The sequence below is a fragment of the Hylaeus volcanicus genome, chromosome 3 (genome assembly GCF_026283585.1).
Source record: "Hylaeus volcanicus isolate JK05 chromosome 3, UHH_iyHylVolc1.0_haploid, whole genome shotgun sequence".
NCBI classification, from domain to species: domain Eukaryota; kingdom Metazoa; phylum Arthropoda; class Insecta; order Hymenoptera; family Colletidae; genus Hylaeus; species Hylaeus volcanicus.
Genome location: NC_071978.1, coordinates 5,476,760 through 5,501,846, shown reverse-complemented (window position 1 = coordinate 5,501,846; position 25,087 = coordinate 5,476,760). Strand labels below are relative to the sequence as shown.

General features: G+C 40.2%; 1 protein-coding gene across 1 annotated transcript in view; it reads left to right on the top strand.

Moving 5' to 3' along the window:
- Positions 1–25,087, top strand: part of LOC128873907 (acetylcholine receptor subunit alpha-like 1) — a 156,923-nt gene that overhangs the window by 89,592 nt on the left and 42,244 nt on the right. Inside the window, exons 3-4 of the mRNA XM_054117914.1 lie at positions 12,789–12,833; positions 24,066–24,175. Coding sequence (XP_053973889.1) covers positions 12,789–12,833; positions 24,066–24,175 — 155 coding nt within the window. The remainder of the gene's footprint in view (positions 1–12,788; positions 12,834–24,065; positions 24,176–25,087) is intronic.

The following is a 25,087-nucleotide window of genomic DNA, read 5'->3' as shown; positions in this document are numbered from 1 at the left end:
GACTTTAACGAGATATTCCAATTATAACACAAACTAACGTATATTTGGATTTTATATAGGAAAAACTAATGAATAATGGTGGTTTTAAATATGATGTCAGAATATTATGAACCCTAGAATGGGAAGATCGAGTAATTTTTACTTCTTTTCAAAATACCCAATTTTTCATCTTTTACTCGTTTATTATTACCCATAACTCTCGTGAAAAAATTCATGGAATCTCTCCATTAGTATATTTATCACTATAGAAAGGTGTAGCGTAACACCTATTATTTCCTGAAAATAAAAATATATTCCTAACTGTTTGGCGCGTCAAGTGGCGATAGCACACCTGCGCGAGAAATATTTACATTTGTTAATACCTTAACACCGCTCGCCCCTCTTCTCAGACAATTTAATCTTAAATACGTGCCTCGGCGTCTGGCAAGGAACGCAATATCCTCTCGAATAGAAATTACCGTAATAGAATCCGGACCTTAACCGTTGCAATTACTCCGAGGTTAGTCGGTCGTGAAAACTGAAAGAAAATGTAATTATTCAGTCCGGTCAGCGTCAAGGGTGGTACGTTATTTCCTATCGATTCTCCACCGAAAGCTCTTTGTACAAAAAGGAAATCAATTATCAAAGCGTCCTCTCGCCGCCTACTATTACAATTGATTCTATCGCCGCTGTGGACTTGGCGAGTTTCTATTCTGCTCGTTGCTCGCTTGAAATATTGAGCACACACGCGAGTTCCATTCTCCTGAATTTCACAAGATCTGCCGTACCAGCCGCGAACCGAGGCCAGTTCTGGCCAGAAATTCACGCGAGTCTCGAGCTTAATCGTCACAATTAGCCAGAGATCAGTCATCCGTGAAGACCGAAGGAAATTTAATTATTCACGTCGACCGGTAACAAGGCAGGAAATGACTGCTCTCGCGCTAAACGCCGGTGATTTAGAGCCAGGCTCGTAGACTTCCTACGTAAACAAGCGTGCAGGTACGTACCACGCTTCGTTATCGATCCTTCCGCCGAGTAAGCGCTTAAAAATTAATAACACCGCAAATGGAGTTTCGCTATTCGTGTCGTTAGGAACTTGATATAAGAAAAAAGTGTCGCCAGAGGGACAGGTGTGCGTTAAAGTGATGTCGAGGTGGAACGTTTCGCGCCAATCGAGCGTAAATTCAGGAATTTCGTTCGTTATCATATCTCTTGTACAGTGACGAACTTCAGAAAATATTTATCACTGAAGTATATATGAAGTACAGGAGTTTGTTTCCGAGGGAAAATTCATTTTCAGAACACCTCGATCGTTAACGAAAAAGTTCCCTAACGAGGAGAAGCGCGTCTTCGTTATCGCGCTGCGATTGATAACGACGGGGGTAACGCGATCGCTGTAACACTAGCTCCAAGTCGAGCCACGCACAGGTATCCCTTCAAATCGCGATGATGTATCTTCGCTGTCCGAGTGAAAAGGATGACACTGAAGCAGCTTGCGCAGCTTAATCGCGCCGAGTAACACGAGTTAATTGACAGTGATGAAAAAGCGCTGAAACGAAAACTGAAACACTCTCTCGTGGTATATTTACGAGGGCGTCGCTGGAAAGTGAGTGCAATATTTCTAAGAAAAGTTTCGTGTCTTGCCTCGGCACATCTACGTAAATAATTACTATAAAACTGTTCAGCATGTCGATGAATATTATAGTCTGTTTACGAGATCGAACAATTTTGTTCCATTTTAAATATTGGCAAAGTACTACTATCGATCGTTTCAGAGAAAGGCTCGCGAGGAATGTTCAGTGAACTGGCGTACGATTTTCGATGACGATTGCTCGTGCACGAGGTGTACGAGGGGAAAGGGGGCGGAGAAGCGAAACAGCGACAGACTCAAAAAACAGGGATCGGAGGTTCAAAGAATAAGAGACAGCGAGTGATTGAAGCGGTGTGGAGAGGGCAAAGGGCGCGTGGGAGTACAAAGGATGCTTTGCGAGGAATCAGAGATGAGGCGTTGAATTAAACTTTTTTTTTTTAACGAACTGCCTTGCATCCGAAGAAATGAGTTTTTTTTTTTTAAATTAATGTCATGCCTTTCAATTTTTCTTCGCTGATCCATTTAATCCCAGCTTGAAGCTCTGCTTTTCTCATCAAACGGAATTTTCGAAAATTGCATTTTCCTTCCGAGCAAAAAGTTTACAACTCAACAGTGTAAATAATATCCGAATTTAATTATTTTATTTTCAATTACACGAGTAAGTTTAATTCTTTCAATTTGAAACGTTATTTAAATTCATCGTTCAAGTGTGGTTTTTACCCGTTAACAGTGTCTTCATTATCATTTTTAATTTAGATTTTTATAACTACATTAACGATCTTAACTCTTCGTATCGAAGTTCAGTCAATTCTACTCGTAACTTCATTACTATAATCCTTTTATACGTCGCCTAATTATTGCTAGAATGAAATACGAATAATCATGAGAATAGAACGAAACAGAATAACGAATTCTTTTTCGCAGTTACGTAATTAAACAAAACGATTAGGATAGTCTCGTTGACAGTTGTTGAAAAATCGCACGACTGAACACAGCGAGGCGATAAGCGTTGTAGATTTAATCGAATCGCATTCGATCAGCCAATTGGCTGTATGAACAGGTGGCCCTCGGTGTTTAAAGGTAGGCGCTCGATAAGAATCGAGGCGTTGCGAATTCCTCTCCCGGATTTCCGGTCAGATATCACGGACTCGAACCTTAATTAGAAGAAACGAAGGGTCGGAGGCGAGCATTTCCAGCCATTTTCGTTCCCCTGCGCAGCAACCCTAACGAAGCGAGAGTTAGCTTCCCTCTTGCAGCCGGATCATCAGCGCCCTCTTCAATTACACCTGTCTCGAAATGCTCGATTAAATTGGACTGTTCGATAATGAACGCCGGTCGCTGGAATTAGCTTTCGTATCGGGATTGCTTTGTAGTCGTGTCAGAGGTAGCAGAGGCGTTCAAGTTCTGCAAAAAGCATCCTGTTTTCAGTCGTGCGCGATTACGGTTGTATCGCGTTGCTGTTTAGACCAATCCGAACTACTTGCGAAAATTGTTTCGAGAGAGGGAGCATATGAATATTAATTTTGTAATATTACGAAGATTATCTACGGTTAAGCTGCATATCTGCGGAATAGCAGAGTGAGGTGATTGTAAATTTAAATGAGACATTAATTTCAATATCGATTACAAGCTTTGTATTTAATGACGTCATGACAGTGTATTTAAGTAACCCTTAGAATTGGGGATTTCCTAATTCTGTAACGGAATATAGAATTTAAGCAGAATCGAAAATTAACATGTCTCTAGAAAATTACGCGTCTTGATTTTGCCATTAAACAAAATTGAATAGCGGCAGCAGAGAAATTGATGTCTTATTTTATACTTCATATCCGCCGTCGATACAGATTTGTCGGTAAACGTGCAATTAAAACGACTGTATGAGGTTCTGGTGTCCAAGAACTCTATCTTCAAATTACTCATTCATCTTCCTTGAGCAGCAACGACTCGATTAGCTTCCTGAATAATAAATGAAAGATTTCTGTCCCTTCTTATCGGACGCAAATCTTCCATGGAACCCGCCTTGATTGAACGAAGAAAAATGATTACGCTCGAAAATAGTCGATGCTTGCCTCGATCCATAAGATTCCAATCTTCGGTGCAATTTCAATTAATCTTTCTCCCGTTGCGCGGATCGCCATCCGATTACTGTCAGAAACACGTTGCTCGCTTCTTTGACAGTTAAATACCTTCAGAAACGTAGCAAGTCTCGAACTGATCGCGACAGAGATGGGAAAAAGTTTACTCCAGTAACAATAGGTGACGAACAATTACTATTTCACAGCGTTTTAATCGACTGGATAATTAAATCTTTGTCGAGAATTCAATTAGAAAGAGTTCCGAGGAGACATAATCGAGAATATCTGTATCCCTTGAGGTTTCAATCATTCTTTTACATTCTATACATTTATATCTTCTTTAGAATTATGCGGATAATTTAATTTTGTTAATTTTAATTAATTCAATCGTTAAATTTTCGTGTCTAGGTAGGAGTACTGTGTAATTATACAGTCAGTGTAATAAGTATTTCTACAGGAACCATTTATTTTAAATTGGTTGCTGTACGAATACTTATTACACTGACTGTATGATTGAGTATCACTACGTTGATGAAAATTAATCGAAATCAATTTTGCCAAATGATTCTTAATTAATTTTCTTATTATTTGCCAAGTAATAACAAAACTGTAAACACGAAACACGTTTACTGTCAACGTTATTAGGAAAATATTGTTCCAATCGAATCAATTTAATTCGATTTATCAATTTTCCTTTTTAAAGAGGTTCTGTCAGGAACGACGCATCAATATAATTTAAATGCATCCTATAAAGGAATCACTCAAACATATGATCACTCACTATAGATTTTTCAGGAGCGCAAATAGTATCCGACAGGTAGTTGCGCGTCGGTCAAATATTTGTTAATCGCCTCCTTTCTGGAACAATAATCGATAGGACAAATAGATTTTTCATTTTGCCGCGGTACGTCGAACGTTTAATTATTGTTTCTCGTTCGGATGCTCCGAGGGGGGGGGGGGGGGGGCGGAAGCCGTATGAAAGGATAATATTTGCCTGGCCTCGACTCCTCTCCTTTGGGCGGGAATTTCGTATGTTTGCGAAAGAAGGGAAATCCTCTCGCAATACAAACTACGAGCCAGCGGTGATTTCGTCCCGCGGTCGAGTAGAGAGTCAATCCAGCTGGCCGCTGCAGCTCGTAAATCCCTATAAAGTCGAAGACCGCTGTCCCGTGGAGAACAACCGCGATTCGAAGAAGGTGGTTTCCTTTGAAAAGGAGGCCGTGAAAATAATGGCCCCAGGAATCGCCTCTCTTATGGCTCCTCTGGGAGGGAACTCGTTCCTACGTGGCCAGACCTGCCACTTACTTCGTCCATTAGCCCGTTTTTCTCCCTCGGCGTCGCGCGATTCTTCTGAGTCTGACACTTTCCGATCTTCGTTCTTAGGATCGTTTTTGATAATTATCCTTAGGTAAATCCATCCTTTCGATTTCGATGTATTATTGTTTGAAACATAAGGCTGATATGTGTGATTATGGTGGGCTCTTTCTACTTGCAAGTGGCGTTTGAGAAGAGCAACGATAGTAGAGGACGTTTAAAGGACTTTTACCTAATTAAGAGAGAGTATAATCAACGTGGGGTATATATATAGTACATTGTGGGAAATCGATATCGAACCGGCACGAAATGAAGATGCTCACGATCGATTAGCCAAGTTCTGTTTTCCTTGAATATCCAACCGATCTTTCCAGCATTTACAAATATAACGGAACTTTATTTTATTTAAAGCCCAATTGCATTTTAAATATTTATTAAATGTGACTGTTTGAGGCTAGCACCTGTTCCCTTTTTTCCTTGAAATTTTTGTATATATTCGTTCCTGTGCCAAAGGAGTAAATTTCTTCATAATCGCGAAATTAATGAGCAGATTAAGTACTTCTAAGTAAAGCTTTGAAAATCTTCGCATCTTGAACAGAAAGAAATTAAGAATTATTTTGGGTAGTACTGTCCTTCGGGTGGTAATCGTGCCTTCCAAGAGTATTTAACGATCCATCACTCGATCTTGAATCATACACTCGCAGCAGCGACCATCGGAAAATTCCCATCGCCACGGTTCGCTCGGCCGAACGAAAGTTTTTTGTCCCGCTGAAAATCACGTCGTGGACCCAGCCAGCCAGTCCTGAATATGCGAACGAGACGACAGGGCGTCGCGGCGTCGCCGTGGAAAAGGCTGAAAGGAGCGCCGAACAAAAAGCTTCTTCGCGCCAGCTGGCCAGCCTTTTTTATCAGCAGTCTGGGGCTCGTTCTTGTCGACGAGATGTTCAAAAATCGCTTAGCCCCAGCAGATAAGCGGTCGATAGGGGAAACCACCGACTGATATACGACGTACCTTCCGTCCTGCTTCACCTAAATGCAGGCATTTTTTTTTTTGTCCTTTGTCGAAGTCCTTCCTCGTCGCAGTTCTTAGACGGCGGAGGCACCCCGTAGCTAATCTCAGTTCCAAACTCCCCTATTTCGGGATGATAATTGATCCAGCCGACGTCTATGTTCTTCTGGAAGCACGAAAATTGATGATAGTTCGTTAATTCAACTTAATCATAGTCCCATAAACTTGTCTCATCTCATAATTATTCTCTCAGTTTTTTTCCCCTCGTACGTTTATTTGCTCTAACCAGTGTTTCGCGAGAGGACGGAGTTTATGAAACGTATCCAACCCTATTTTTCTTCTAATTTCTATGCAACAGTCGCAAGGAAACCCTCGTCCCGTGGCTCGTTCCGCGAGATAGCTTTTTTATTCCGGTGTAATAACAGAGGAAACTCGTTTATGTCTGGCCTACGTTCCTCTGGCACCGTTCAGAAAATATTCGCCCCATTACACGGATACTTTGAGAATCCTTACGCGGTCGTGCTCCGTCCTCTGTGGGCTGCATAATTTCGTCGAAAGTTCGCTGCATACGCCATGTTTCGTATTTATGGGAGAAACAAACGATACTCTTCTTGTAAAACATCCTCGAGAATCTCGAACAGTGAGAAACTTGTGCGTGCCACTTGAAATAATTCAAGTGGTGAAACTGCGACAATTTCGTAAATGTGTTTGCATCACTATAATATCAATTTTTATTAAGATTCAGGTGCGTTCAGCAGGACGAAATTTATTTTTATATTAAAATTGAAAGGAGTGCCTTAAATATTAATACGGTCTTATCTATGAAGATTTAAAAAAAAAATAATAATAATAATCATTGAAAGATGGTACAAAATAAAATTTCTAGTTGTTTTTATCGTTTTCGCCGGCAGAAAGTCCGTGTAGTCACGCATGTAGGGCAAGCGTTATTAAAAAAATAACGCAAAGAAGCGAGCCGCAGTCGAGGCGGGTGTTCCTAAACCTAACCTCAATTTAAATTCATTCCCCGTCCATGGCGTCCCGTTTTCAACATCGTCGGAACGTCGATAAAATTCCTGAGAACAAATTGCCACGAGTGCTCGCGGTTTTCACGTTTCTCTGAGCATCAAGAACGGCTGTTCTTCTTTTATACGAAGGCGTTTCCTTCTTCTTCGCGAATTCGTAGCACGATCCCGCCCGAGACACCGTCTTGCTGACGTTACAAGGAATTCTCATACCCGTTCGCTATCCGGTGATCTCCGAAGGAGACGAACTCGCACCTCTCGCATTCCGATCTTGCTCGATTTGTCAAAGAACCGACGATCCGCATCGGATGTAAATAAATCCTTGTTCAATTTCGAACTCACGGTGTCGTTGTTCTCGCCTCGCTCGAAGACGTTTTCGCCATCGAGGCGTCTCGAAGAAGATTCTCCGAAGTTAGATTCGGAAACGATACTTCGTATAGGTACTTTTCTTTGGTGAATGTTTACCAAAATGGACCACCGGACGTTTCAGAAATATTTACGCGTAAAAACTTCTTTCTAATCCGTGTAATTGATTTTTTCCGTGTAATACAATCTCCGCTGTACTAACGCGAGCTTCCTTTAGTTAACCCTAATGTGAAATGCTAGTTTAATAAAAACACTAATCTTCGAGAAAAGATTTAAAAAATCAATCTCCCCTTCTTGAAACGCAAAGAAGCTCTCCCTAATTGCTTAATTCGTTCGTCATTCGTCCCGGAAGCTCGATGTAGGCGACCTTATCTGCCAGAGCTCTAGTACCACGCCCCTTTTGAATATTTTCACTCGGTGACCAAGCTCGCTCGAGTCTTCTCGAACCAAGGAACTGCATTATGCACGTCTCGGTGCATAATTCCTGTATCCCGGGGTCGCTGGAATTCGAGCGTCCGTCGGTTGAAAATTTCCCACGGTCTCCCAGGGCCTGGCGGAAAGACAGTAAGGAACCGGGATAATGGTTCTACTCGGTGGTTTCCGGTTCGATTCCATCCCCTTGTTCTTCGCGAAAATTTCTCCAAGGTGTCGTTAAGTCGTACGGCCACGTATGCGCTCGACCGATCCGTGTGCGCCCACGTAAACTGGTGAACAGATGGGGGCGATACGATCACCATGAATCATCTAATACAACGGCGTACGCTACCTTTTTCCTCGTTGGATCTGGGTAAATAAAAGAACAATTTAAAAATAAAGTAGAACAGTGACGATCGATTTCATTAAAATTATCGAGTTTATTTCAGGAAATATATTTAAATATCCTTGAATGTTCGTGTTGAGTTGTAAATTCATTTTTCTACAGCGTCGGCAGTTACAAGTATTACGTACGGCACCGTCGTAAATGTTCGTTCGAAATTTGTAAACGTCCAGGTTATTTTCCAACATTTGGTGGCCAGATGCGTCACGATCCGTTCTCTGTAAGTTAATTTTCCGCAAATGCGTTTCAATTACATTTAAATATATACAGGGAGCAGTAATAACTTTGAGCACCTTGGATAATATAGTATTCTTTGTATCAGACAGATTTTATGAATAAAGTCTCTTCATAACTCCAAAAATAACGGAGGTATCCAACCCGATCAAAGTTATTGCCCAATGTATATGTTTATGTGTTTATATGAATATTCAAATTTATTTCAAGCTTATGTCTCTTTGTTTTTTTTTTTTTTTTTTAAATATGAATATTTAAATTTATCCGCAACGAACAGTGAAGCTAATATTGAGCCGAAAAAGCCATACGTTTTGTGTACAAAGTGACGTGAACTAAATATGTCTGACTACGGGCGACGTATTCTGCTGGGCGGTGATAATACTCACCTGGCACCCGTGGCTGAAATAGTGAGTCGAACAATGATTGCTTTTGTTTTCTGTAGAATTTACAATTGAAAAAAAAAAAAAAACTTCATACATCTTTCATGCGGATGGTGACGTGGACTAAATATGTCTGGTCACGAGCGGTGTATTATACAGATTCTGGGAATATTCACATCCAATAACTGTGGCTGTTGATGTAAGTTCTGTGATGGTTTTTCGTTGACATTCGCAAATATATTCGTATATATACATTGTCATTAATATTAGTACTTTTATCAAGAAAATCACATATTTTTCATGTGCAAAACAATGCAGATTGAATACGTCTGACTATCAGTGGTATACGCCATGGTCGTACACCAAGCCACAAATATACAAAATTACAGAAACCCATCCAACTGGATATCCAATAAAATTCCTCGCATATTGTTCGTTCCCCTATCTTGCTGATCTCCCTATTAGTTTTTCCCCATTACCCAGATAGCTTCGGGAATAGATACCGTTATCCTAGAAAATAATTTTTTTATCTGCCAGGGAATCGGCACCGTCGTCTCCGCGGGAGCTGGAAAAAAAGGGGGTTGAAAGCGCGAGATAAGTGCGAGGGTGGCTAGGGAACGCGGTTAAGAGGGGCCGGGGGCGAATAAGACGGACCAGGCCGGGGAAAGTGAAACTGGAAATTACGTGCTACGGAGAAGAAGAAGATACGAGCGTAACGGGCGGAAAGTGGATCGCGGCGAGTGTGCTCGCGTCGGGGAGGGTCGGGACACGCTTCGCTCTCTCCGTATTCCGTCATTCGTTCGTCTCCAGGGGAGCTGGCACGCCGCGGATACTCTCTGTTTTCTTTCGACATCCAATTTCCATAACATTAGACTGCTTACGCGTAAACAGGGGGCGCGCTCTTCCCCGTGCCGCGCGTTTGAGGTCGTCACCCAACGAACCGCTCGCAGAACGCGTCTACACGGCGAACTTTTCTCCAAGGATAATCCCACCGTATCGAATTGCCCCGCCACTCGACGATACGCGTCGTTGAGGGGGACGAAGGCGCCGTTCGAGGGGCGCAATTGTGGAAATCGAGACGGCTGAGCAAGCGTTGCGTACTCGTTCCTCGGTTATTCCAAGAGAATCGTTCATTTGGGATTAAGTAGCAAAACGGATGGAGTCAGTGGAAAGCGTCGTATTTGGTCAGGCGTCGGCGGGTGTGTTCACCTTTCGATTATAAATTACGTGGAAATAGTTATCAGTGGGGGTATTTTTGAGTTAGGGGAGTATGTTATCTGGAGTCACGCATATTTCACCTTCTTAGTGCAAAGAAGGTGGATAAATTATTTTTCGTTTGTACATTGTAAAAGTACTCGAATCTCAAAATTTTCCATGATTTTACTAAAACGAAACATAATTAAACGATCGATAAATTAATTTAGCTATTAATTAAATATGGAAGAGCTTTTTCAAAAGCTACAAAATGATATATAACATCTGCATATAAAGTAATTTTGATGACTTCAAAAAATTGCACAAACTGAAACATCGTAAAAAATACGCGAACTTTTTTTTTGATTAACTCTAATAATTCACTTACCCTGTAAAAGAAGTATGTTTGAATTCATTTCAACTTCACATCATATAATCAACAGAATAGTCTTTCCTAAATATACAGCTACAGTTCTAGTTAGCTGACGCTAATATTTCCTGGATCAGTAGAATTCGCCATTGACGGACAGACATGCTTCGTTCGCGTTATATTATGCCGTGGAAGCATGAATTCTTCTCGAACATGAATCGTATATGTATGTATTATAATAATTCCGATAATATTTCGGTTACGCTCGAAGTCTCTTTACCTTTGTAAAAAAGTTACGTAAATGTTTACCCAAAATTTAATCCAGCCAACCAGAAATAGAATTATTCAGTTCTCGAACGTCACGGGTTAGTAACGCGGCTTCTGTTCGCATTTAAACAAGCGCGGAGGCTAAACTGGCTACATTCGGGCAGCGAATTTATTTTCGTTGTATAATCGCAGCGCGCAGACAGTGGCCGTATCTCGACCCGCCCGGAATAACAATTTCCGCAGTAATTTCAAACAGAACGCTCCCGTATAAAAACGATTTACACGACGATAGCAATCGCGCGCGGCGATTCGCCGTGCGTTCCTCTCGCGAAAATTGCAAATATTCAGCTGCGGGACGTCAACGCCCCCGCGTATTATAGCGTCGTAATATAATCGTGACACCAACGATTTAAACGTGAACATCTCGCAAATTCCACGGTTGAACTGTTTGTTGTTGTCTCTCGAGGCTGTTTAAAAAAAATAAACTTGAGAAGAAATATTCCGAAGAAAAATTGTTGTCTGAAAATGGACGAGACATGTTAATTTGAGATTAAATATTTGTACACGTATTTACATATTGGAAGATTCTTATTGTACAATGTAATAGTATTATTCTGCGCCAACCTTTGAACTTCAAACTAATTTAAGGAGGTATTCTAGTCTAGAGCAAAGAGAAAATGCAAGAAAAAAATCGATATTTTAAAAGTTCTAGACTAGAATACCCCTTTGATACCATCGCGTGATAATGAAGTATCAAAAAAGTACAAAAGGGGTTAAAATAGTGATTAATTATGTCCGCTGACGTTTCTGTTTCTTTCTACGTGTGACGTATGTGATCCAAGGAGGAGCGTCCAGAATAGTAGGGTGTAATTGCAATGCTAGCAGCAGTGGCTTCTAATCCACGGGACGGCATCCTCGCTGCAGCCATAACTCTCGTCCTCCCGCGGAAACAGTCGTAGGTTTTGTCCTGCGACGGTTTATCTCGCTTTATCCTCTTATTTCCCTCCCTAGTCTGCAGTTCTTCCCAAAATGTGACGCAGAGGGAAAAGAAAGCGTCCGGATCGCAGCGCCTTCGCTAAATCCTCCCTGGCCAAGGAAAGAGGATCTTTGTCGAAAACTGGAATCTAATTGGTGGATCAAAGGATTTGTCCCGCGCATTCTTAACGACGCTCGTCCTTCTTGCCTGGAACGGGACGGGAGAGAAGGAGCGAAGATCGAGTGCCCAACGGTGTCCGTGCAGATTTTTACGCCGCGGAGACGCGATGGACGTTGAATCATGGTCGTTATGGTCGTTTGAAGATTCGATTTTAGATTGAGACTTATCTGAAACTCTCTGATCCTGACGAGCATCTAGATGATATAAATAGTTTGGACGATTCCTACCTGTATTATTTAACCCTTTGGAGTCCGAATGTACAATAATTTTTATACTTCATTTTGCTTGAACACCAAGCCTTAAAAACCCTAGAACTGTTTGGTCAGATGTTCGTTCGTTTAGTTTCATTTTAAAAGCAACCGTGACGAACATCTTTTCGTGACGATAGTTAATAATAATGGCTGGCATCTCCTAGGAGTCGTTGGTTATTCCGTTGACCTTGTCCCCGCTCGCGGGTCCTGATTGCAGATATCTAGTATGATGGAATAGTAAATAGCACGATGTTTGTCGACTTTGATTTCCATTGTGGGATCAGCGGGGGTATTGAATCGAGTCAGCGTAGCGCGTGATGACTGTGGTATTCATCTACGAGTTCAGCGAACTCTAATACCCCGCGGGCTATACTAATATTTTCTAGCGCTATTAAATACACGGTGCCGTGAGAAAGCCATAACGTTGACGTAGTTGCAGAAGAAACAAAAGAAAAGCGCGAATTGGTGGTTGAAACCGAAGAAGTTTCTTCAAGGATTTTTGAAATTGGAATTATATATATTTTCTGTAGAGTGAATAATCCAAGTGACAGATTTTTCACGAAATACCCTAATTGTTTAGATGATTTATTGGGTTTGTGGATGACCAAGAGACTCCTTCCTTCGTTCCTTCTCAATGGATCTCTGAGCATCTTCGAAACCCAATGAATTCATCCTTCGGTAATTGGAAATGCTCGAGACATCCAAGGATGTTTCTCCTTTCTGGAAACCCATTCTTCATCTTGCTCTCTGCTTTATTTTTCAGAACCTGAAGAACCAGATCATGACGACGAACGTTTGGGTGGAACAAGTGAGTACTAAGAGTCTTTTGAAATTACACATCTCGATACAGTTATTATTTACTTATTCGAGACTCTACTGTAGGTTGCCTGAATTCGTGATTCTTTTAGATCGTAATATTTACAACAATTCGACTAACTCGAAACGAACTATTAAAAATTTAAATGAAAATATTTTTAATCCGTTGAAAATATCACAAAATGCAAAGAGCTCCAATACTAAGATTCCTCATTACGACAAAAATAGCAACGAAATTATCGTCCTTGTATCGTTACAAAAAAATAAACGCTTGCGTTCTTATTTCCCGCGGATCATGGCAGCCTACTCGCGATTCCCTTGTCTAGAGTTAACGAACCATGGCGTTCTCAATTCTCGAAACGATCCTCGTGAATCGAGAATCGGACCTTTCGCCTGTAGGAGTCGAATCGTCGTGGGACAGAAACGATTGGAAAACAGCCCGGTGAAACGCGATTTTCTTGATAACGATAGCTCGCCTAGAGGGGCGGGACATGGAGGAACGATGAGGTAGAATTGTAAAGGGTGAAATCCAGCCAGGCAGCGTTACTTTGACGGACAGAATATCACCCCTTTTGCTACGGGGTTTGGAATTTCAAAGCAGACGGATTTCATTTCCGTGCCTGTTGACGACGAAATTCGAATCACGAAACGCCATTTGATACGTATTCCCGTTCCTCGAACCTTAGGTTTTCTGTCGTTCTTCGAAATCCTGATCAGTCGACGCTTTGATCTCCGTGTCTTCCACTTGCCTCCGTATTCTGATTTTCGTCACAGTTTTCTACCTGTTATCGCAGACCCGTGGGATGGGAGACCTATATATTTCAGCCGTGAATGCCAGGCGCTTTCTGGTTTTGTTTTAGTTTTTGATCAGACTCACGGGATTGTTTGCCATTCTCGGATAGCGATGGAACTCGAGGCAACCAGGTTCATTCCTGGAACTTCCGCGATGATGGATTCGCAAACATTCGCGTAGACGAGGGTCGAACTATGCGGGGGAACGTTTCTTAGGCTTGTTGACTCGGTCAGGCGTGACGGCCGAAGAGTCTCATGCTACCCAGATGTGTTCGTCGGAGAAACAGAGATAGGTTAAGCACGAAGTCAAGTTCAATATATGCTCTTGCATGTCGACCTCCATCCTCTGGTTCCATTTTGTTGCGGTTAGAGTGCCACTCGTGGCAGATGTTACCATATTTGTTGCGTTTGAGAAGCACTTGGGTCTCAGATATTGGTTTCGAACTTCAGAATGAACGTGTACTTGAATGAAAGTGTACTTGCAAATGAATCATTAAGATGAATCAGGGTTCTTTTAAATTACACATTGCCGATAATTGATAGAAGGATATAACCCAAAGTTTATAGACTTTCTATCCTTCCATCTACTTCCTAGCCATGAGGATTAGTTAATTTTTTAAATTTTATTTAAAGAATCCTGTTGAACTTGTCAATCTCAAATATTTTGAGTATATTTGCCTGGCCATTTTGGAAGTCTGTGTATTTTTAACCCATTCCCTGTATAATAATAATGCGATGTAATAACGTTTGTTACTACTATACCGAGAGCTTTGACACTTGAATTTAAGATTTTTCAAAAAGTGGAATTAATGGTGGTCTATCTATTCAGACGACCATCCAAACTTTTCTCGTGGAACCGTGGATCTGTCGTAAGCACAGCACAGTTTATCAAGCTTTAAATACTCTTTTTCTTACGTCCGGTTGGATGACCAGGATTTGGATGCGTCTGGAGAGACTGAACCGGCGCTTCTCACGGAAATATTAGGTCGCTGGAAACGTTTCGTGCTCCAGTTCGCATGCAGGCCGGGAATTCAATTCCTAAGGACACCTCGCATTCAAAATTAAACTATCAAAAGGAAACTGCTTTCCGCGAAAACTGCTTTTGATGATATTTGGATAAAGACGGTAACTGTCTTGGCCCCACGCGCGAACTTCGTTCCTATTCCCAGATGGATAGAGTCTCTCCGCAATTTCGAGATTTCGAGTCGATACGACCTCGAATAGCCACTTCGGAGTCGCTGCACGCGTCCGAACGAGGACGTGACAATATATATGTATCCGAAAATTATAATTCACTCTTTATCAAGAACGTTTTCTCTTCTTTTATTTTCTAAATAATAATCTCATGGTTTCGGATACTTTTACGTGATAAAACTTTGCACGCGAAGTTTGTCAAGATGAAATATTTCTAACCTTTATCGAAAATGGTAGTTTCAGAGAGATTTTCAATTCAATGGACAGCTTCTTCCCTTCATTTCCACGCTCCCGCGTTCCCTTTATCTTTGATTCGAGAAACGGTCAGGTATTGTACGCGAAGAGTGGCTGCAAACCGCGTGGCAGCCAAATGCTTCTTTTCGTCGTGCTTTCGACTCGTGGAAGTAGTTGTTTAATAATTAAATACGCCAGAAACGGCTTTTACCGAAAACAACGCAGCAACAATTTCTTTGTTCTCCTTTGCCGGCCGCCGGGACGGCCGCAATTGTAATTGAGAAAATTTCAGTGCCCGTACCTTTTCTCTCTTCCTTTCTTTCCTCCGTTTTTTGTTTCGCGAAGTAACTAGTTAACGATTATGATTGCGGAAAGGAGCGTTTCGTGCAGCTTTCATTCGATTCGGTTAAAACCGTGAAAGGTGAATCGATTCCTGTGTAGGTGGAGCTCTACTGATCCGCATAGCGGAAAATTAGGTCGTCTTTGGTTGCGGTATGTGCTCGGGTAGATTACCTTTTCGCTTCGTTTTCAATTTAAAGCGCCAGTATTTAATAATAACGAACAGGGAGTTCATGAACGGTCTGCTTTGTTAATTACTTCACCGGTATATTTCACCAGTCTTTTCGTCTTTGTTCTACGCACTATTAACTCGATGAAAATTTGTCAACGAAGGAGATTATATTTAAAATGCCTGCTTGAAGATAATTATCATCCTTTGACTACTACATTTGAATAAATGTTAGTACAAGTTGTGTAAATAGTGTACAAAATTTGCATGCGGGAAGAATAATACATTTTCTTATACAACTATAAAAATTTACAGTATCGAATAAAAGGGCTCATTAAATCAAAAATTACTTACCATACGTCGTAACAGTCTCCCGTTTTCATAAATTTCTCTTGCTAATCGAACTAGGATATATACACGTCGATCATCTGTAGTATTAATTTATTGACAAGTTAAATACTGCAACGTAACCAAGTGTTGAAAAATTGGAAACTGTTGATTCGTTATGGAAGCGATCCACACTTGTTTAGAGTAATTCTTTTTCGTTATATGTCTAACCTAATCCTGAACAACAGCTCCCACTGGCCTCTGGGAAAGCAGGGACCCAGACTTCTGTAAAATCGACTGTATTTATTCTAGCATTCCGGCATTGTTGGTAGGAGCTGGCGTCTCTCACGCTTTCAAATGCTTTCACGACGGGTCGTCAGCTTTGCCAGGGAGCGAACTCGACGATTCTGGCTCTGCCAAGTCTCTTCTTTCGCTTGCCCTTTCTTCGAGCCGCGCGATTATATAAACTGCTACGAAGTTTCCGCGATTCAGGGCAAAAACTCAGAGTCGAAGCAAGCTAGAGGAGAATTCAACGAACCAGTGGCCAATTTCAAAATTCTAGACAGATGAAACTGCAGAAAAAATCTTTGCGAAATTTCATACTTTAGTTTCGTTATAATTACCAAAGAACTTTATTGTTTCATTCCATCACTATAACTATTATACATATTCATAAAAAAATAGTATCCTTCCTTGTTACAAAGTACTATTCAACCTCAATGAAGAGGACAAATATTTGTTAGTCGAGAGCTCTGATTTTTATAAAAAAAAAAAAGCAGAAAAATTAGAGGCAACAGAAAATAAAGAAAATTTGTCTATTTTAATTACAATTATAATATACTGAACGTTCAGAAGTGTCTAGAACGATTAAATAATTCGTTCGATTTAACAAAACTGTTCTACCACGAACTACCACAATACCTCCAATTTCGTTCACCGAAGAAAACGCATATTCAAATAATTTTGTTTCATTTTTGGTCTTGGAGAAATCCAATTTCTTTGATTATTAAATCACGTCACGAACCTCTTACGTCGTTCCGTGAAATCTGATTGGCCGCACGTCAGCGTGGAATCAGCGGCACGTTCACTCGAGCTGCCGTTTGTCAGGCTGCTCGTTGCACTCGACGTTTACAGACGGCGAAATAAGCTGGCAATCTTCGGTACGGCAGTCGTTCTGGCTGCGAATTTCCACTCTGGAATTCCAATCGCGTCCCTTTTCGCGAAGGATCCGTCGAAAATCCTCGGAACAGGCCTCAGACGTTTGCGCCGCGACATTGAAGAGGGAAATACGCAAATTTTTCGGTACAGTCAAGCATTCGCCTTATTTCCATCGATGGCGAGGGGGCGTGTAACGCGAGAGTTCTGATAACAGTTCTGATCACTTTTCTGATATTATAGTTCATTTATTTAGAGCTTAAGAAAATGACCAGTGGCTCGCACACAAAGAAGAGTGGGCTGTTAACGAATAAACACTATATTTGTATTTTGTAGCAGCAACGTGCTCTTCCATTTTTTTCATTATTCGCTGAGAGCTCTCGAGTTAACGCAAACAGAATACATCTCTCGAAACATTAATTCAAGACGCTATTGAATGCTCGCAAGCTCTTAAAGACTAAAATATCAAACAATAAAATACTATACTAGCAACATAAGAGGCCGTCTGTTAACAGTAAACCTTCTTGTATCAAGATACTCTACTATTATTTTTCAATTTTGAGCAGCTCAGGCAAAATATTGTTATGTTAAATTAAATCAACACAAGCAACCGGGGACTTCGTTACCGAAATGGCTCCTCTGCAATGGATGCAGGTGTTCGCGTTTTAGAAGTGACAAGTTTCGCTGCTGCGTGCCACGGCAGGCACTTCGCGCGACTTATTTTCAAATTTATCATTACAGTTACCTCCGTTATAACGGGAACGTAAACGAACTTCCCGTAACAAACCGCACGATACTAAAGCAACCACCCTTGGAAGCCCGGGGAATTATTCTTGGCGCCGGGGTAGGAAATCTCGCGAGGCGGATGTAAACAAAACTTCTAAATCCCGGGGAACTCCGCAAAGAGATTCCTATAATAAGCTCCCGCGGAGCGAGAATAAGTGACACGCTCAAGAAGCTTCCAAGCCGTAACGAAACGAAAAAGAAAGAAAAGAAGAGGCGAAACAGAAGGAGCAAAAAGGAGAGGGCTCGATATTTTTACGCGATCGTTCGACGCCAACGCGCGAAATTAATTATAGAACGACCGACGCAACGCTTCACGGTAAAAATAGAGGCTTGAAATATAAAACGAAAATCGATTGCACCCTTTGTTAAGTGCCCGTGGGGGTGAATTTCTTCGCTTGAATTTCGCGAGAGAACTTGCACGTGCTAGAATATTTGGCGAAGGACCACCCCTTTGTGTGGGTGCGGAGAAATTATTGCTAACGCGGGAAATCGATTTGGTTTGTTTAAATACTTTTCCTTCGATATCCGGTTGTTATTTTTTTATGATTCTTTTACTCTTACTTTTGACCGTGGATTTGATTTATGTAATAGTTAAAATGAAGTAAGTGGAAGGTTGAAGAGTTGTTAAATATATTCTGGGTTGAGACTGGAAAGTTTTGTCATTCGTTGCGCTAGTATACTGGTATAATATTTTTATTAGAAGGTTATATACTGAATGTAAATCAAATTCATATTGAACTCATGATGTATTTAATGCAATGGCCCTTTTTAGAAAAACACAAAAATTCTTCGCAATCAATACATTAATATTGCAGGATCGATACTAAAAAGGGAACGTGATTAAAAGTAATAAAAAATAAATAAAGAGAAGACACTTTTTGAATTGCAGATTGCTATACTACTCTAACTATTCAGTCGACTCGTTTAATACATTTTTTGTGTTAATGCACACATCGTCCGCATTAAACAGGATCACCAAAAATTTAACGTAGTCTGTGGTGAACGCGTTTTCAGCTCAATAGTGAGGAAAGTGTTAACCCTTTGTACAGAGAGCTTTGGAGCAAAATTCAAAAGGCACATGAGCGTTGGTTACGCAAGTCAGTTAACATGCGACGTAAATACATATTCATCCTGCTCAAAGGGCTGTAAAGGGCTCGAAAGGACTTGTGGAATCTGTGGCTTGCACACGAATTATCTACCGTGGTACAGTTAGACTCAAAAGGTACTTGATTAATTTGCAAGGTGCCAATGAATTTTAATATTGTAAATATGTGGCTCGATCCAACTTGGATGGTCTAAAGATACTAAAGAAACAAATGATTATAAAAATTATTTTATAGTCACTGCATGTTTGATTACGAATGATACCTCAGGCAGAATAACAGCTTAACTATCGAAGGTGGTTTTAACGAATTTGGGAGTGAGTAGAGATCTTCGTGAATTTAATAGATTTTATATTTACGTAGATACATATACGAATAAAACGAAGAAAGTATACAAGTCGTACTAAAAAAGAAATTATTTGAAAGTGTCGATGCTTGCGTCCGTTTCTAAATTAGGCCCACTCATCTTATCACACTTTACCGAACGCTTTTCAAGTTGAGGTATGAATCAGTTTTCCCTCGCGCAGTGTTTCCAGCAAATTGGCGCCGTATCTTTTTCCAGCTGTGATCAGTCGCGTTTTTTACGACGTCGTACGATTCTCCTTGTCCCGGGGCGCTTTTCGCCGTCTAGAGAAATCTGAATACGAACGACGCCACAGCGTAATTTATTGCTCGAGGAACGATAAATCTTTACAGGCTTTCCAGCGTCTCGTGGCTCGAGGGCCTCGCTAATTTCCTATCCGTGAAACAATCGAATCACTCTTTTCACTGTTTTTCAAACAATCTTTACAGTTTCTATATTAGTGTAGACAAGGAATGAGTGGATCGACAGCAAAATTTCATCGATGCAATTAGGGTTTCGCGACACGGCAATTCGGAAAGCAACGAACGAGGAAAATGGCCGTCTGAAGGGAGCCATTGACAGAACGCGCGACAACGACGCACTCCTAGCTGCCTGATGAAGTTTTGGCCGTTTAATTTAATGAGCTCGCCGCGTGCCACTCGCGGCGACCGAAGTGTTAATTGGATCACAACAACTGTATCGACTCGGACCCGAGAGCGACGTAATCGAGCGAATGTCCTCCTCCGATAAGGGTCCGTGTTGCGTTCGGCCAGGTTGCGATGTTATCCGCTCCTCAATCGTATATTCATTCGAATCGGTGTAGTTTTAATTTCATGTTTCGTTTTATTATTCCTGCTGATTCGATAGCATTTATTCTTAGCATTTGTTTAATACATTTGCTTTCCATTCTATCGAGGGCACTGTAGAATTTTCAGTTGGAAGGGTCAAGAGCCTCAAAAAATTTATTTCGTGGCATGAATATTATTTCCCTTCGAAGCAAAAATTTATAATATTATGCAAAGTAATTCGAAAACAATAGGAATTTTATATTGTACATGGATTTTCGTTTACGATTTTTTTTTTACCCCGAAGTCAAGAGGAATTAATTTAAAACATATTCGTTTCGACAGATTTATTTTTGTATTCTTATGGATGATTTCGAACTGGAGAATTTAATCGTTAATGGATGTTTGATGAAGAGCGTTAAATTTGATTACCAATTAACTTTATTCGTTGTTATTATGCACATACGTTCACGCTGATAAAAGTGTGCGCTTTTATTATTGATGAACATCAACGAATGTATTTGCATTGCAAATCTTCGCATTTACGATATTATAGTTATTATTATTCATTTTTATTATGCATACAATGTGCATGTTAATATAAACAACATCTGCATAACAACATGTGCAGAATATATTTCGTAAAATACTGTAATGATGATAACATTTAGTTTTGCATAAAAGTGTGAAAGATTGTATGGATAAAATCTGTAGTTTATTTATTTATATTAGAGCTTCCTATACGAATCATTGATTCTCATAATTCTCATAGTTCTCACAAGTTTCGCAATAAAATTTTCGTTACTGACACATCTGTTCAAGAAAGAATCCGGTTTATATTCGAATGACCCTCGTATGTTGAAACGTTACCAGTCAGTAAAGTTTTAATAGAAACGTCTACAAACCAAAAGCTTACAATAACGACAGCGAGTGTCCACATCTCGTGTACACATTGCTTCCCTCCAGGTGATGTATATGATTCGATCATGTCTTCGCAGCAGGTTCGAGTGCTTCCAGGCATTCGACTTCCAAAGAATCGACCAGATGAAAAAGTAGGGGTCGAATTAAGTTACCAAATGGAATTCCCTAGTAACAGAGATCGATCTTCATTTTCGGGACGAGTGCTTCTGCCACTTGGCGGCGGTTCGAGTTCGTTTGCTTAAACCTCGAGGATCGAAGTCGTCTCCCGTGCACGCAGCCATAATTGATTTAGGCCAGCCGACCGGATCGTGCGCGGAATTTTTGCCAAGTTCTCGCGCGGGGCCAGCGAACTTTGCTAATTGCCAGCGGAATAATTCATGCCAACGAAAATCAATAAATCTCCGCGAACGTTGCACGCGTTTGCATTTCCGCGAATCGCCTAATCGTGTCTGGGTACTCGCCGCGAATAGAACGTTGCTCCGAGTTGAAATTGTCTGCTGATCGAGCATGGAACCAAGCTTAATTGCAGTTTACTACCGTGTTCCGAGGTACTTCTATATGGATTCTTCGTCCAAGCGACATAAAAATCATGGTACCTGCCTAGGCAGGAAAAATGGTGTTTCAAAATTAAGAAAACGACAGAAATGAGAACTTACGTTTGTTAAATGAGTGCAAATTCGGTGAGTCGTATTTTATGTTTCTACGTTTCAAACAAAATTACTGGCCTTTTTTGAGGGAAAGATATTTATTATTTAATTGCATATGAGAGCGAGAAATGTTTGCATTAAAATTTACGTTCCACGGGATGTAAGATTTTCTTAATTTATAACAGGAATTACATTTATCTTATTATAATATTATTCTCAGTTGAAATATTTATAGATCTCCTACCCATGAAAATATAATTAAACACGCCGGATAAGTTTCTTATTCTTCTATAATAGTATTTACATTTACCCGAAGTTCTTTTCTATTGCGTAATAAAACCTGTCCAAGAAAAGTCCCCGAAATAATTATTCGCTGCCGAATTCTTAATTCCTACTCGAACAGCGTAAACGAACACGATGTTTTGATGCGTTAAATGCATATTGTTTTCGAGATGTTTGAGCCTCGAGCGAGAACAGGATTGCATTTTCATCGAGCGAGGAACCGTTCGAACGTTAAATTATGTATATCCATAGTAATATAGAATTCATTGACAAACACAATGCGAGTTTAATGGAACCAATTGTTTCGGCCCGATCGATTCCCAACCACGTAACACGCAGGGAAGAGGCGGACAAAATTCTTATTTAGACACATGCTTCGACCAACGAACAGGAGATAAATAATTCACTATCGTTTATTCGATAAACGGCAATTTTTGTTTCAATTTTAGGATAGGACATTTCACCTCAAATTAGTCAAAAACTGTATTTTCATTCTTCATTTGTCATTTGAATAAATTTGTGATGAGGCTCATCTCGAATTGAATGTAATTTTTACATTACGTAAAGAATACTTGCACATAAAAATTGCACGTCTTAGAAAAGTTAATTAAAAAGGTAATTAAATATTAATTTTGTTTAGATGAAAATGAGAATAAAACTGCCAAAACATATCTAAAACAATTCACATTCAAAACCAAGTCTCTCCCCCGTCCTAGCAAAAAGAAATATTCTCTCATTTAAAACTCGATGAAAAAGAAAGCATGGCTTTTTTTTTAACGTCAAGAGTAGACTGTCTTAACGTTGTGACTGTTTTATGAGGCTGATTACCTTCCTGCCGGCTCCGATCGGTTACTGAACTTCCCAGGAGCCAATTACCCGGCCTGCGTTGACTTCTCGCGGCGAGGGACGCAGGTTATAAACAGGGGATGCGTGCTCGACGATGCATGGGGCTGGAAACGATGACACCGATGGCGAACGCGGTGGAAGAACCGACGGAAAGTGGGAGGGTGGTTGGATTCGTTTAACGCCGCGCGGGACTTTATGAAAGTTTCGACAGGAGTCGAATGACAGCGGAGTTCAAAAATTCTCGCTGGAAAATTTGTGGCTTCTTGGGGATACTACTTGAGCTCTGAAATATGATTACTCTAATTGTCTATATTTAAAATCACATCTTCTCTCCTTTCCAGATAGAACTACTTTCATTTTGTAGCTGAAATGCTAATAATCCTCTATTTTCTCTATCTACTATATTTGTTTTCATTTTATTAATACATTATTTTATGCCTGGTTAATTTATTTTATTAAGTTTATTGATCATTTTTATTTACGTCTAATTGTACACCTATAAAAGTAAATTTCATCAACCAATGGATATTATCGCTTTCGAATTTAAATAAGAATCGAGAGATCGTGTAGCGTCGACCAAGATCGGCCATGTTCGTGCGAGTCGCGAATCGGGGAGTCCTTATCACGATTGGTTTTAACCCCATATTCTATTTTCCTCTGCTTTATGAAGCACTATTATTGCAATTTAACATTTAAACCCTCCTAAAATATCACGTAGTAATAATAAATGATTAAAATTCCTGTTAAAACTAAACCGAGCCTCGATGAACTGAAATATCGTTGGGGATTGAGGGATCGGGTGGGGTCGATCACGGTCGGCCATTTTCGTACGCATATTAATCCTTCGACTCACGGTACCACTACCCAGTTCCTCACGCATCGTTCGAGCACGTGGATCGTGTATACCTAACTTATCGGTGTGTTATCGCGCGTGCGTGTGTGTGTGTGTGGTCTGAATAACCTTACATTCGTACATTTAACTGCGCATGTACTATTGTGACCATACGAATTCAACAAATTTCGCGAATAAAAGGTGGTGTGATAAATACATAACTGGATTGTAAATGTTTATGCATTTATATCATATTAAAATATTGAGAGATCTGTGTGGTTACACACAAATTCAAAAATATACAAAATATCAATAATTTTATTACTATTAATTTATTATTACTATTAATACAATATTAATCTTTCATTTGATTTGCATAAACATCTGCAGTCTATATATAACATAATAAGCAATTGTGAACACATCTGAAGGACGTTCTGCTAACTTTCTGTCATCTTTATGCTTGCAGGAGTGGAACGATTACAAGTTGAAGTGGAACCCTGATGACTATGGCGGTGTCGATACCCTCCACGTGCCGTCGGAGCACATATGGTTGCCGGACATTGTTCTTTACAACAAGTAAGTCGATTTATTTTAACAATCAATTTTAAGCTCAAACGTTCTTAAGAGCTGGAGACTAGGTTTAGAGTTCGTTTTTATTTTGATTGAGTTTTGATTGAATTGTCGGAGCGTGTGATTGGTATCGTTAGAGAAATCAATCACGAGTTAGAATAATTTGCGTATTGTAAGTAATTTTGCAAAAAACATTCACGAAGGAGATTAATCATCAGAATTTTAACAAAACCTATCGTTTGATTAGGAAGTATAAAGCAATTAATTAATATATGATAAAAAATCTAATCCTTTTTTATTTGTACACTTGAAAAAGAGTACATTTGATGATTGCACAATAGAAGCAATTAAATATACTAAACTACAAAGCATATCGTATAGTAAATTACAAAAAGGATAATAAATTCCACGTAATAATTGAAATAAATAATTCTCTGATAGAAATATGGTATTAAACTTCGAAAAAGAAACGTGTAGTTATAGGTGTGCGGGTTCAGAGTCACGCGGTGTTATCGAGGATCAGGAACGTGTACGTTGGTTGTTTCACGATCCGAGTGTCGGTGCGCTGATAAAAAGTGAAAAAATATACTACCGCGACCGGGAAGCAATTTTCTGCGCGACGTCTTGCGAGAACGAGTGCAAGCGAGTCTGCGGAAGCAATTTGTCCGTTCGAGCGATTTTATTTTTATAACCGTGAAGGGCCACCTTAAACAGCTGCTTGATACGCTTGTGGAGGATATTACGAAAGCTCCGCGTTCGGTTTAACCTTCTTCCGGGGTCGTTGTTCCTAATCGCCAGTGACACGGGGGCGGAACAATAAACAGGGGGATAAGCAGTGGGAGAACACTATTGTTCAACGGTTCGTATCACCACAGAAAATAGGGAAGAATATTTTAGAAGAATTTTAAACTTGAATAG